At 38.5% G+C, this 14,247-nt stretch overlaps 1 protein-coding gene across 1 annotated transcript in view; it reads left to right on the forward strand.

Moving 5' to 3' along the window:
- The window catches only part of pfkla (phosphofructokinase, liver a), a 22,964-nt gene continuing 8,717 nt past the window's right edge, over positions 1 to 14,247 (forward strand). Inside the window, exons 1-13 of the mRNA XM_017470525.3 lie at positions 1 to 268; positions 3,270 to 3,343; positions 3,978 to 4,055; positions 4,453 to 4,642; positions 5,982 to 6,147; positions 10,179 to 10,223; positions 10,858 to 10,966; positions 11,195 to 11,290; positions 11,408 to 11,500; positions 11,816 to 11,941; positions 12,828 to 12,892; positions 13,040 to 13,103; positions 13,970 to 14,116. Coding sequence (XP_017326014.1) covers positions 184 to 268; positions 3,270 to 3,343; positions 3,978 to 4,055; positions 4,453 to 4,642; positions 5,982 to 6,147; positions 10,179 to 10,223; positions 10,858 to 10,966; positions 11,195 to 11,290; positions 11,408 to 11,500; positions 11,816 to 11,941; positions 12,828 to 12,892; positions 13,040 to 13,103; positions 13,970 to 14,116 — 1,338 coding nt within the window. The 5' untranslated portion in view covers positions 1 to 183. The remainder of the gene's footprint in view (positions 269 to 3,269; positions 3,344 to 3,977; positions 4,056 to 4,452; positions 4,643 to 5,981; positions 6,148 to 10,178; positions 10,224 to 10,857; positions 10,967 to 11,194; positions 11,291 to 11,407; positions 11,501 to 11,815; positions 11,942 to 12,827; positions 12,893 to 13,039; positions 13,104 to 13,969; positions 14,117 to 14,247) is intronic.

Consider the following 14,247-nt stretch of genomic DNA (forward strand, 5'->3'; position numbering starts at 1 on the left):
TACACACACCCACACAGTTTGTATCCCCGGAAGGTCAGTCAGGCGCTCTGCTCACAGCAAAGGATTTAAAGAAGTATTAAAGGCTGCTGTGGGTCACCGAGTGCCCTAAACCTTTCTATAAGTGTTAGAGAGTTAGGCTGTTTGCTTTATTGGCTGGAGTTTCCGTGTTTACTCGGATTTAAAATGAATTCTCAGGGTTTGGAGAAGCTCCGGATGACGGGTGCTGGGAAAGCCATAGCCGTGCTGACCAGTGGAGGAGATGCGCAAGGTACACACACACAGTACACACACACACACACACACACACACACACACAGTACACACAGTACACAATGTTGCGAATTATTTACTGCAGTGTAACAGATGTGTAGAGTTGTTGAGGAAGTTCGTTGCCACGTGATACATGCATGCACAGTACCTAAACAAAATATAATAATAATAATAATAATAATAATAATAATAATAATAATAACATAATAAACACGTCTTGCTCAAATAAAAGTTTAACATCTTTACCTGTAAGATACAAACTAACTTTCCATCTCATTATGGTTTTAAGGTGGTATTTGTGCCCTAAACTGTTTTATAAGGCCTATTTTACAAGCCCAATACTATTAACCAATACTATTAACTCCAGGTCGAGTTCTGCTATTGAACACTGTGTATAGTAGTATGCACTTTGTACATGTAGCCATGGCAACAGCTAGTGACGAAGCGTGTCTACTTGCTACACAGTATGGAAGTGTGTGTTTGGGAAGTGAGGGCGTGTCCATCTGTACGTGCAGTCAGACATGTAGGCTACTGTACACTCAACATCGCTCTGCATTGTTCACTTACTATCAGATGAACACCAGTAACGGTGTTCCATTCAGTCTGAAACAGTCAGAACATAACCTGAAACCATCTCCAAAAAGTGTTGATGTGGAAAATAAAGCACTGTGAAATATAGGGTCTCTCTGCTAATCCCCCCCCCCCCCCCAAAAAAAAAAAAAAATTTAAATTAAAAAATAGAATCCATCACCAAAATTCTAATGGTTTCTACTACAAATACCATTACAAACCATCAGCTGACCATTAGAACCATTATTATTTATTGGTCCTTAATGGTATCCACTAGACATAACGTCAGCAATAGGAAGGCCACAAGTTAACAGTAGAGACCCACAGGGACCATTACAGTTTCCATTAAAGCCAATAAAATCACCATTATAACCATTCAAACCATTACAAATTCTATAAGGGTTTCTGGTTGTTTTTTTTTTGTTTTTTTCTCCCCCACAGGGCTTATTTGATTGACAAGCTATCCAAATGCATCAATATGCTTGTAATTTTGCATTTGTATTAAAAGAGTGGACTAAACTGTACCTTGTTGCTGAGAAAGCACATTCATGGATACATCTTTTTGCCTCTTTAGTATGTACATGGAAAGGTGCATTTTTGCTATAAAAAATAATTAAAGGCAGTCCTTAGGTCCAGATCATCCATCCATCCATCCATTTTCTGTACTGGCTATCCTACTCAAGGTCACGGGGAGCCTGAAGCCTATTCCAGGGAACTAGGACATCAAGCCAACCCATTGCAGGACACAATCACACACACACACACACACACACACTCACACACTATGGACAATTTGAAAATGCCAAATCAGCCTACAACATATGTCTTTGGGGGAGGAAACCGGCGTACGTGGAGGATTCTCCCGAAGCATAATTTTGTTGTGTTTTTTATTCACTTTGGATGCCTCTATTTTTGTTTGTTTTTTGGACTGTTACCTTTTGGGTCAATTTGGATGTATATCTTTTATTTACTTTAATATTTATTTATAGTTAATATATTTTAAATATTTATTTAATTTAAAAAAGTATAGTACATTTTCATGGTACAGTCAGTACTGTTTATTTTTAACAAAGTTCAATAATATTTTACTTTGAGTGTTATGTTTCCATTCAGTATCAGTTTTAAAAAATATCGTTTGATTAATCGGTTAACGGTATCTGTAAAATCCACTGTTGGTCGAGGTCTAACGGGGAGATCATGCATACTCCGTGCACACATTCAAACCCCCAACCCCAGAGGTGCAAGGCAAACGTACTAACCACTAAGCCATCGTGCCCCCCTAGGTCCAGTCATATATTTTCAATCTGCAAAATGGTTGCGTTTTAAGGTGAAAGGTACATACTAATGATACAAAGATGTAACCTTGTCAGTACAGTCCAAGCAACAAGGATAGATACAGCTTAGCAACTTTTTCTCTAAGATTGTGACATAAACACGTTTCTCTATCTGCCACTAACCAGTGAGAGAAGTTTGTTGAAGGCACTAACACCATGGGCTATATACTGTATTAAGTCAACATTTATTTTCTTAAGCACTCAAGATGTCAAATGAATTAAAATCACTTCCCTAACGCCTCCTGTCAAAGTAAATCCGGATGTGATTACGTCTCAGTGTCCCACGGGTGAAGATGCAAAAAAGGAGTTTATGGGTCAGCTGTTTAAAGGCTTCTTTTTTCTATTATTAAATACTTTTAATTATTCAGTAACCAATGTGCAAAGAAAGCTTTGCTGCAGTGAGCTAAAAATGTCACTGTAAAATCTAAGATAGGGTTTAAGAGGTGACCAGCATGAGTTATAGCAACAGAATAATAATAATAATAATAATAATAATAATAATAATAATAATAATAATATGTAAATTCCCTCTGTTATTACATGTGGAGGAGGGGGTTTGGATGTCTTTAGTGTGTATACTCATAATATCTGGAAACTGTTATAAGATCAAGTGTAGATGCTTCTGTGGCATTCATTCATAATTTATGTAATATAATATAATTCTTTCAGAATCACCACATCATGTAATTCAAAGAAAGAGTGAAACAGGTCAAACTGACAAAGATTTTACTAGAAGTCCAGCCAAATAAGTAGTCTCTAGGTAATTGTGTACACAATTGTTAACAGCAACACACATGCTGCATTTTGCCTTTTTAGGCAAGTATTATTAAAGGATTAAAAACATTAATCTTCTTCAAAATAAGTTCTGAGTGACGAAAACGTGCCCATTACATTACATTTTCATTTGTGTAAACGGTGAATGCTATGTCTTACCAATGAATCAGAATGTAATCCAAGCACAGAGCTAAAGATGATAAACACACATGCTGGAGTAAGTGCTAGTACTCAAGAGTGCTACAAACAGTTAAACAGTGAATAATAAGCTTACAATAAAATGAGTAAAATGAATGCCGTGTCTTGTTTCTCCTGCGTCAGGTATGAACGCCGCTGTCCGTGCTGTCACTCGGATGGGTATATATGTTGGAGCCAAGGTGTATCTGATTTATGAGGTATCTCCTAAATCTGCTAAATGCTTTTTCCCCTTACATTTTTCCATAACTTTTAATTAGGGAGGAAATGAGGGCTCAGAATAGGATCTGGATGTTTTGGGGTTTTTTAGGTTAGACAGGTAGGCATAGGTGTTATGATGATATGATGATGATGCTGATGATGATACAGTATTGCAATAGATTAGCATTATTATATATTCTGTGTACTGTCGCTATCACCAGTGATCTTAAAACTCCATTATTACAAGTAACTGATTGAAATCTATTTAAATATGTTTTCCTCAATAAATTAGTTCATAACATAACCCCACTGTTTTGTTGCAGTTTGTTTACAAAACAAAATATTGTGCTATTGTTTGTGTATCATAAACACAACTCGAGGCTAGAGACTTAGCCCACAGATTTTGTATCATGACAGTACATTGGGTATGGTATACACTATTGTATTATAAATGTACGGGTATGGGTATGGTATACACTTTGAATATTATAAATGTACGGACCCAAGTAATTTGATCTTCAAAATTGAAGATTTTCCATGTCCATGTAATTGACAATGTAAACCATGTACGGTAACACACATGGCCTGTTTGATGCTGGCTTAGCCGTGATGTGCTGTATTGATGTTATGCAGGGTTACCAGGGTCTGGTGGATGGGGGAGACAATATCAAACTGGCTCACTGGCACAGCGTAACCAACATCATCCAGCTGGTAAAAATCACTTTATGAAAATGTTCTGTGTTTTTTTTTCTTTTTTTTCTTCTCCTAGTTAATATGTTTTAGTGTTCCATTTGATCATTTACTCTTCATCTGTACATGAATTATACAGATTTTAGAATTGAATTTACAAATACTGTTGACTGATTTTAAGAAAGCATTCTACACAAATATGTGATTTGCTTCTCAGTCGAGTCGCATTAGTTTCAGTGTTGGCACACCTAGCTTGTTCATCTGTCTGTACCGGCTTTGGTGGAAAGCCTCTAGAGGGTTAGATTGTTTAATTCTGCTCACTGCTGCATGGAGAACATGAGAAAGTAGCAACTTTTTAGTTACACTGGATTGCATGAATGCGCTCGATTTGCTAGTTTGATGCAGATCTTCTCTTCAGGGTGGGACAGTGATAGGCAGCGCCCGCTGTAAAGCCTTCACCACACGGGACGGCCGCCTGGCTGCCGCCTTTAACCTTGTGAAACGTGGGATCACCAACCTCTGTGTGTGTGGAGGTGACGGCAGCCTTACAGGAGCTAACATCTTCCGAAGCGAGTGGAGCGGACTACTCGCCGAGCTGGAAGCCAAAGGTACACACTAGTCCTGCGACAGACAAACCCATACTCATTCAGATAATCTTCTAGTTTTCTACTATCTACTCCAAAAGTCTACTTCGATTGGCTCGCTGGCATCAAACGTCAAATCCAGAAAGACACTGTAAACCGTATCCATCCTGACTTGATGAGTGGCTCTCAAGGATTGACGATTAGCACTGTTTCATTCACTCACATTGAAAAAATGTCTAAAAACTGGCAGAATGGCCTAGGAAGGATTTACTAGTACAACCGGTGCTAATAAATTGGCAGCCAACACTTTATCCTTAGATTGAGTACTGCCTCTCATTACCCTACATTTTGCAAGCTAACACTTTCATCATCTCTGTGGATTCATTCCGTCATTTCCCCAGTTTCAAGCCATTATTTGCGATGAGGTATGAGGGCATCTCAGTTAAAAGCAGCACTGACTTATCCAAATACAAGGTGCAAAAATAACAGCAATGGCCAAAGGTCTCTATTTTGACACAAGTAAAAGGAATAAAACATGCCAGAGTTCGCTGTTATAGGTGCGGTGCCTCAAATGGAGCAATTTGCCAACGCTAACTAAGAGTTAGTTCGTTTTTCGAAAGCTTTTACATTTACATTCGATGTTGTAAAATATCTGCACAACAGTTTAGTCTGTGCTATCACTTTCCTATCACTATAGCCGCTCTCTTTTTTTCCTCTCTTGAAGATAATTAGACTAAAACTGTCACTTGTCATGTTTCTGAGAAAGGACACCATCTATCATGAAGACTGTCCTGTGTCAGAAAACTTTATGAAGTTACCGCTTTAGTTCTGACTGCTATAAAGCGCTGACACTGGAGACTCCTTCTAAAAACCTTCACCATGTCGACACATTCAGACCAGTCAGATTTGAGAATTCCACAGTGGTGTGGTATACATTAGAATCATTAGGCTTGACAGAATATTAAAGGTTTAGCGTGCAATCACTTGTAATGATCATACGATTTAAAATCTGTTTTAGAAGATCAAATTTACAAATGTTCATTTTTTTGGGCACATAAAAATGCAGCGTGTGAAAGCTTGTCACTGTTCTCATTACAATTGCAAATTTACAACTGCTCCTATAAAACGCAAAGTTGTTTTAAGGGCCGCACTTGTTCACTGTGGCTATGTTTAGCTGGCATTATTCAACAGCTTGTTCAGAGCTTCAAAAGAATTTTGCTCAAAGCACACTTGTGACACCCATCTCCATTAATAGTTCAGTATTGTTACAAAACAGACTGAATCAGTAGAGCAGATCAAAGTAAAGTGTTTTTTTTTTCTTAACAGGCCAGTATATATGCACTGCTATTGTTCTCCTTTCTAGGCAGGATCTCTGCTGAGACGGCAAAGCAGTACAGTCACCTAAACATCGTGGGTTTGGTGGGCTCCATCGATAACGACTTCTGTGGTACCGACATGACCATCGGAGCAGACTCAGCCCTCCATCGCATCATCGACATCGTGGACGCCATTTGCACCACCGCTATAAGGTTAGCAGCTCCACTATAACCGCAGCCTGGGGGAGAAAATGAAGCAGGAGGTCCAAATATGAACAGTGAGAATAGTAGTGTGTTGAAATACGCCAACATTTTTCAATCTAATCTCTACCCACTGTATATTTGTGTATGTTTCATCACCACAGTAAATTTTAATAATGAAAAAGAAAAAAAGAAAAAAATTTCTCAAATAGTCACACCAAATAGTCTTGGCCCAAATCTGCAGAAAATGTGCGCTAAGTCTGAAAAATTGCAAGCTCCTCCGAATTTTGCGGAGTTTCATTGATTTTGCGTTCATTTCCTGGACGGACTGATTTACACTTTCCTGAGGGTTTTGTTGTATCCATGCACTAGGAGACCAACACTACTCTGTTGTTAGCGTCTAGCTGCACCTTCCACCTTCTGAAAAAGTAGTCCCATTTGTGAAAGGAATGAATTACGTGAGGAATCATTCATTTCAATGTAACCATAAAGGGAAAAAAAAGTATAATGTGGTGTTTTTTTAAATAAACAAAAAACTGCAATTAGCATTAACTGCTGTGGTATGACAGGAATAAAACAATACAGGGTGTGTTTTTGGAAAGTAATCAGTGATTAGGTGGTGTGGCCTGACAGGAAGCAGAATTACTGTAACTACAACATTGATTATTTTCTAATAACAACACATCAAGAAAGGTTCTGTTTCTCTCATACCACAGCAATTTGCATATTGCATTAGTTTTATTTATTAAAGAATGGTATGTCCTACTGTTTATCCTTTGTAGCAGCTATAAACAGCAATTCCCTTACTTTCAATAGAAGTTAATGGGGGGGGGGGGGGGGTAGTTATTTTGTTTTGTGGTTTCCACTGTAATATCTTCCATCCTTAGTTTTTCCCATATCAGTAAACTTAAAGGAACAGATTTGCCTTATATTGTTACAAATGACTGTTATACTAAAGACTCTTTCCATAAATGTTAATAATAATAATAATAATAATAATAATAATAATGTGTTTTAATAAATAAACACCTCTTTAGAGAAAACTTCATCATACCAAAGATTATATACATATGTTGAATAAGAGCACATTGTGTAATCTTATTATTATTATTATTATTATTATTATTATTATTATCAATTTGATCTATGTATTATTATTTATTATCGGAGTTGGAATCCCACCTCCGCCCTGTGTGCATGGAGTTTGTACGTTCTCCCCATGCTTCGGGAGTTTCCTCCGGTTTCCTCCCCCAGTCCAAAGACATGCATTGTATGCTGATTGGCATTTCCAAATTGTCCATGGTGTGTGTGTGATTGTGCCCTGGGGCAGGCCCAGGCTCCCCCGCAACCCTGTGTAGGATAATCAGTACAGAAAATGGGTGGATGGATTATAAAAGTCCTTGTGAATTGGCTATAAATATTCAAATGAACGCATTAATATAATCCTGTGATTTGACTCGTAGCTGGAACTTCTGTCAGAGCTGCTGTTATAGAAAATTGACCATCTGACCAATCGGATTTGAGAATTCAGCACCTCTGTGGTATAAACATATCTAGAGCTTTAACCTTGGACCCAAGTATGCAAGTGTTTTGGGAAAAATGTGTTTCGCATAAACACATTACAGGGAAACGTGACATTTCTTTCTACAGATGCAGTGGATAGAGACCGGGTTGAAAATGCTGGCATATTCCTTTAATTTATTACATTGTGTGCAGAATGGAGGATCACAGCACATGAAAAACATTCTCTCTGTGGTTGGAACGTGGGCATGTGATGTTACATAATCTCTTGAAGGAATGCACCTTTACCCTGGAGTGACAAAATATCTTCTGAGTCTGACACAGCTGTTTGGTTTCAGAGAATGCTTATCTGAACTTGCCCTACTTTTACCATCTCCAACTGAAGATTCACTGATATGCAGTTAGGTTGTTATAAACACAGAGATTTATCACTCTAGAACACAACAGTTCCTAGGTGAAGTTTTACACGACGTCAACCGACAACAGGAAGTAGAACTCTAAACTAACTGGATTGTTTAAAGATTATCAATGTTAGAAATATTTAGTGAGTCAGGGAACTTTGGCACGACTGCATCTCGTGTAGTATTTATGTGTTCATTCTTTTTCAAATTCCTTTGTATTTAAGCGCATCCAATAGGTAACCGATGATTATACAGATGTGATTGTACAGCATACTGTATTTTGGCTGATGCATAACAAGATTATAAACAGCAAGAAAGGACTAAAATTAATGGAGTGTTGCATGCTAATATCCTATAATGTCTGTTATTGGACACTTACGGTAATGCACTATATCAGGGTTTCCCAAACTTTTCCAGGGCAAGGCCCCCCAAATGGCATTAAGATTTGACCGAGGCCCCCCTTTTGCAAGATTTCTTTAAAACACATTAAAAATACAGACTTCTGAATATATCCCCCTTTTTTTAATTAATCATTACATCTTACATCTTTACATTACATTACATTAGGAATTGATTGTGTGTGTGTGTGTGTGTGTGTGTGGTTGTCTGAGAGTGAGAATTTATTTTTCACACCAAATTGTTGAAGCCCCCCGGGCGCCCCCTGCTAGCCCCCAAGGGGGCCGAGGCCTCCACTTTGAAAACCACTGCACTATATGATTAAAAGTATGTGGACACATGACCATCACACCCATATGTGGTGCTTTCTCAAACTGTTGCAACAAAGTTGGAAGCATCTAATTGTATAGAATGCCTTTGTATGCTAAGAGGCCCAAACCTGTTCCAGCATGACAATGACCCTGTGCACAAAGTGAGGACATAGTTTGCCACGGTCGCACTCTAAAAAATGCTGGGTTATTTTTTCTACCCAAACGCTGGGTTGAGACTTTTGGGTCATGTAATTGGGTTATTTTCTCAGTCTTGGGTAGTTTTGTGGAACCCAACCACTGGGTTAGTGGCTGGGTCATTTTCACTGACAGTTGAATCAACGCATTCCTCTCCCACCCTGATGCCTCAGCCCAGCTCATCAAATCAACTCAGCACCGCCTGTTTGAATTCACCTCAGGTGGAGGTAGCGGTTTTCACACGGACAGACTGTTAGATTTATTTGGCGAAGGTTTGTATCGATATATTTATCTATAAAACCGTTACCGTACACTAGAAAAAGCAAAAATGTGCGATAACAGTCCAGTTTACATGACATAAAATGCACCGTTTTCTTCATTTGCTTTTCTTTGATCAAAATCTGACGTTTTCGTCTTAAATATATGACTTATTTGAGTCATTTACTTCAAAGTCTATATATAAACACCACTTTAGCAGCTCTAGCAATACATTTCTGAACACCACCTTGTGTATAAATAAAGGAGATACCATGCTGACGTATTTGTTTATAATGTGGTGTATTTGACATTTTCAAAGGGTTAAAATAACCCTGAAAATATTTACCCGTTTATGAAATAAAATTAACCCAGCATTTTTGTAAAAATTAAACTATCCTTTTTTTAATTTGCTGGGTTAAAATTAACAACTCAACTTGATTGGTTAGTTTAGCCCAAAATGGGTTCTGTCCTATATTGACCCAGCTGTTAGGTTAAAAAATAACCCAATTTGGGTTGTTTTTAACCCAATGTTTTTTTTTTAGAGTGTGGAGTGGAAGAACTTGATTGTCCTGTACAGAGCCCTGACCTCAACCCCACTGAACACCTTTGGGATGAACTGGAACACTGACTTTACCCCAGACCTCCTCACACATCATCAGTTCCTGACCTCACTAATGCTCTTGTAGCTGAATGCACACAGCCACGCTCCAAAATCTAGTGGAAAGCCTTCCCAGAAAAGTGAGGTTATTATAACTGCTAGTGGGGACTAAATCTGGAATGGGATGTTCATCAAGCACATATGGTTGTGATGGTCAGGTGTCCACAAAAAGGACTTTTTTCAAAAAGTGTTTCCAAGTCACCAGTACAGGAAAGATGTTTAATGGTTGTTTAATAGAGGATGTTAGTTGATTAGATCATTTCTTTCACTAATGAAGGAAATCTCTTTCCAACTGTTATGCAGCCATCAGCGCACATTTGTCCTGGAGGTAATGGGACGACACTGCGGGTGAGTCATGTCTCAGTGCTACTGTTCAGTTTCTGTGAGAAATACGTGACTGACACATGATTGATGTGCCGTGAACACACCACTGAACCTGAAGTAAATTCACATTCATTCAGGCCTTTATAATTTAGAAAACACACCACTCATGCCAGTGCATAAAGTTATGTTAACCAAAAAGTAACACTCCAAATAACAAATACAAATAGAGACATCCAAAATGAATCAAAAACACTTCAAATAGCACAACAGTATTTCTCAGGCAAATACTTTTTCATAGCACTGTAGCTTAAAATATTCAGAGGATTATTAAGCTCTATAGGCATTATTAAAAAGATAATAAAATCATTTTTGTTAACAAGGCTTGTTCAGAGTTCTTGGGTTTTTCCTCTGTTAAATATACTTTTTCTGAGTAGTAATAATCATAGATTTACCGTAAACAAATGAAGGAATATAGATTGGTTCACTAATATGCCTTTACAATAAATACTGTGTTTTGAAGTGCAAATGAAAATTGGCATAATTAAATAAATAATGAAAGAAAGAAAGAAATATTATGTGCTGGAAAATGTTTGAATGTTAAAGGACAGCACTGTGTGTGTGTGTGTGTGTGTGTGTGTGTGTGTGTGTGTGTACACAGATATCTGGCTCTGGTGTCTGCGTTAGCGTCTGGAGCAGACTGGCTCTTTATTCCTGAAGCTCCTCCAGAGGATGACTGGGAGGATGTTATGTGCACTAGGCTTGGAGAGGTGACCGAGCACAATACACCCAAGATCTATAAATAAATAAAAATCAGCATCGATTCAGTTTCAACAAAGTAATCAAATCATATAGATTTCCTCACAGACAGACCTGGATTCATCAGCTGTTGGGTTTTGCCATGTTTGTCATGTTTCAGTCATGGCTCATAAGTCTTCGGTAGTAGTCGTGTGTGTGTGTGTGTGTGTGTGTGTGTGTGTGTGTGTGTGTGTGTACAGAGCCGTAGTAAGGGTTCCAGACTCAACATCATCATCATTGCTGAGGGAGCAATCAACAGAAAAGGCGAGCCCATCACTTCCAGCTACGTCAAAGATGTAAGTACTTTAAAATAATCACCAGCATGTAAAGATAAAGATCCCTTTTGCTTACATTATTTAAAATATATATATATATAATAGTAGGATAGTAGCATGATTTCTGTGTGTGTGCAGCTTGTTGTAAAGCGGTTGGGCTACGATACCAGAGTGACTGTTCTGGGCCACGTGCAGAGAGGAGGAACTCCTTCAGCCTTTGATCGAGTACTAGTAAGTAATTTAAACTGAATAATAGAGATCTCCATATTTAAAGTCTGGAGTAAGTAGTTTAGTTGATTGAATCATTTCTGTAATATTTAAGAGCAGAACATCTAAAGAAATGCTATCAGCCAAGGCATGTTTTATGTGTTTAAATGAAATCAATCAAAACTAATTGAATCATAAAGTATAAGAAGCTAGTATGTGTGATGTACATATACATATATGTGTAGAGAAAGTAAAGATATATTTTGTATCTGAGAGCAAGCATTATGAAGAATTATATTGTCATACATTCTGAGCACTGGGCTGTGGTTGTGTTCTTAGAGTAGTAAGTTGGGAATGGAGGCAGTGGTGGCACTGATGGAGGCGACTCCTGATACCCCTGCCTGTGTGATCGGTCTGTCCGGTAACCGGTCGGTGAAGCTGCCCCTCATGGAAGCGGTGGAAATGGTAAGACCCACACAAAGGATACGTTTACTACATGAGCTTTTTTTAAAAGTTGTGATGTAATTTGCTGAGTTTTTGTGGGGTTTTTTTTGCTGAAAACTTGTTGAATCGCACGAATCGCACGGGGGGGAGGGTTTGTGATGGCATCCCATCCAGGGTGTATTCCAGCCTCAAGCCAAGTTTTCCCAGGATATGCTCCTGATCCACTGAAACCCTGACCAGCATAACGTGCTTACTAAAGATGGATGAATGAGTGAAATAATATATTAAAAATTTTATAGCTAGCTATACACTCTGGCGGCTGTGGGTCAGGTGGTAGAGCGGGTTGCCCAGTAATTATAGGGTTGGCGGTGCGATTCCCGTCCCACATAACTCCACATGCCGAAGTGTCCTTGGGCAAGACACTGAACCCCAAGTTGCTCCCTATGGCAAGTTAGCGCCTTACATGGCAGCTCTGCTACCATTGGTGTGTGTGTGAATGGGTGAATGAGACACAGGGTAAAGCGCTTTGGGTAAAAGTGCTATATAAGTGCAGACCATTTACCATTTAGCTTTGCATTTCTGGCTTAAAAGTACATCAGCCCTAGGATTTACGTTCAGTCTCTCAGTTACTATCAAAGAATTCAGTTCACTGAGCTACAGATGTCCGGTAATATTTATGAATCTACATGGTGTCTGAAAATCAGGAAGCAGTTATTTAACTACATTATGTAACTTTTTATATTTATTATTTACAACATTTTCTCTACATGTTCACCATGACACGCATCATTTTTGCAAATGTTACTCAACATATTCAGATCAATATATTTTGCTCAACCGGTCCTATACTTTTTGGACACTCTGTATTACTATACATTCATGCAACATCTCCTTCTTTTTCCCCCAGACTACAGCGGTACAGAAGGCTATGAATGAGAAGAGGTTTGAGGAGGCCATTCAGCTGCGTGGAAGGTAAGACTTGTTGTGAAATCCTGTAATTCTGTGAACAACACAGTAATGTAGGCCCCAGACTTGGTTAGTAGGCCCCTTGCTATGGTTTATGATTGTGTATATGAATGCTAACAGTCTGAAAAATAACAAACATTATGTTCATTTCAGGAGCTTTGCGAACAACTGGAGCATTTACAAGTTACTGGCGTACCACAAGCCTTCTCAAGTCATGGTAAAACTTTAGATGTGCCAGCAAAACTCTGGGATTGTTGGGACTGTCAACATGATACGAACATCTCAAATGTTCTTTAACAGATTTAAAGAAACAGTATGCTTTTGGAAGCTATTTTAGTTAGGTATGTACATATGTGTGTTGGTTTGTGTAAAGGCTTTAGTCTCTAGCTCAGCGGTTCTTAACCTTTTTGTGAGTGTGACCGCCGCCCCCCCCTCATATCATTTCAAATAAATGTTTTTCCGTGACCCCCAGGTTAAAAACCGCTGCTCTAGCTGGATTGTTAGCGATTACATTGGGCCTGACTGATAGCAACTATAAGGAGCTAACATTTCTAAAAATTATTTAAATAGTTTTAGTTAAATAAGATATTAGGCTCAAATAAACAACAGGAATAGCGATATAGTATGTAATGTTATAAACTTGTAAACCTATACAGTAAGTAGTCTTTTGTCACTTGAAATCAAATTTAGATTGTGTTCTGCCATATTGTTAAAAGCTCAAAAGTCACTTCCTGTGTGTCTCTAATACCCAACCTCCAAATGCCCTACACTGGGTATTGTTCACAATATCATGTTCATGAATGCTACTTAAAGAGACCTTGTCTGTGCTCTATCTGTGTGATTTCTGCTATAAGTGCTGATAAGTTTGTGAGTCTGATCTAAGACTTTTTTGGCCAACCTTTATCAGTCAGGCCCTACTGGATAGGCATTAATCTCTAGACTCTCATCTTGTTTTGTGTGACACTAATACCAACTATATACTAACTACTAAATAAGTTGCCACTAATGCAAGGTGAGCATAGCTTTCAGAGACACGTCGAACAGAGTTTGGTGTCCGTGCTATAGTAGATGTCTTTCGCGCAGAGCAACTTCTCAGTGGCCATCCTGAACGTGGGTGCTCCAGCAGCTGGGATGAATGCAGCTGTGAGGTCTGCAGTGAGGGTGGCACTAGCATCTGGCCACAAAGTCTACACTGTTCAGAATGGATTTGAGGGTCTTGCGAATGGAGAGGTAAGGAACCGAGACTGAAAAATAATCTGCAATGATTTAATTGTTATACTTTTGGGAAAGCTTTTTAAGACTATAGTGATAACTGCACAGATATTCTTTACTATAGCTCTGACAGTCACTTCCCCACGTAT

Source organism: Ictalurus punctatus, chromosome 6, assembly GCF_001660625.3.
Source record: "Ictalurus punctatus breed USDA103 chromosome 6, Coco_2.0, whole genome shotgun sequence".
Lineage (NCBI taxonomy): Eukaryota > Metazoa > Chordata > Actinopteri > Siluriformes > Ictaluridae > Ictalurus > Ictalurus punctatus.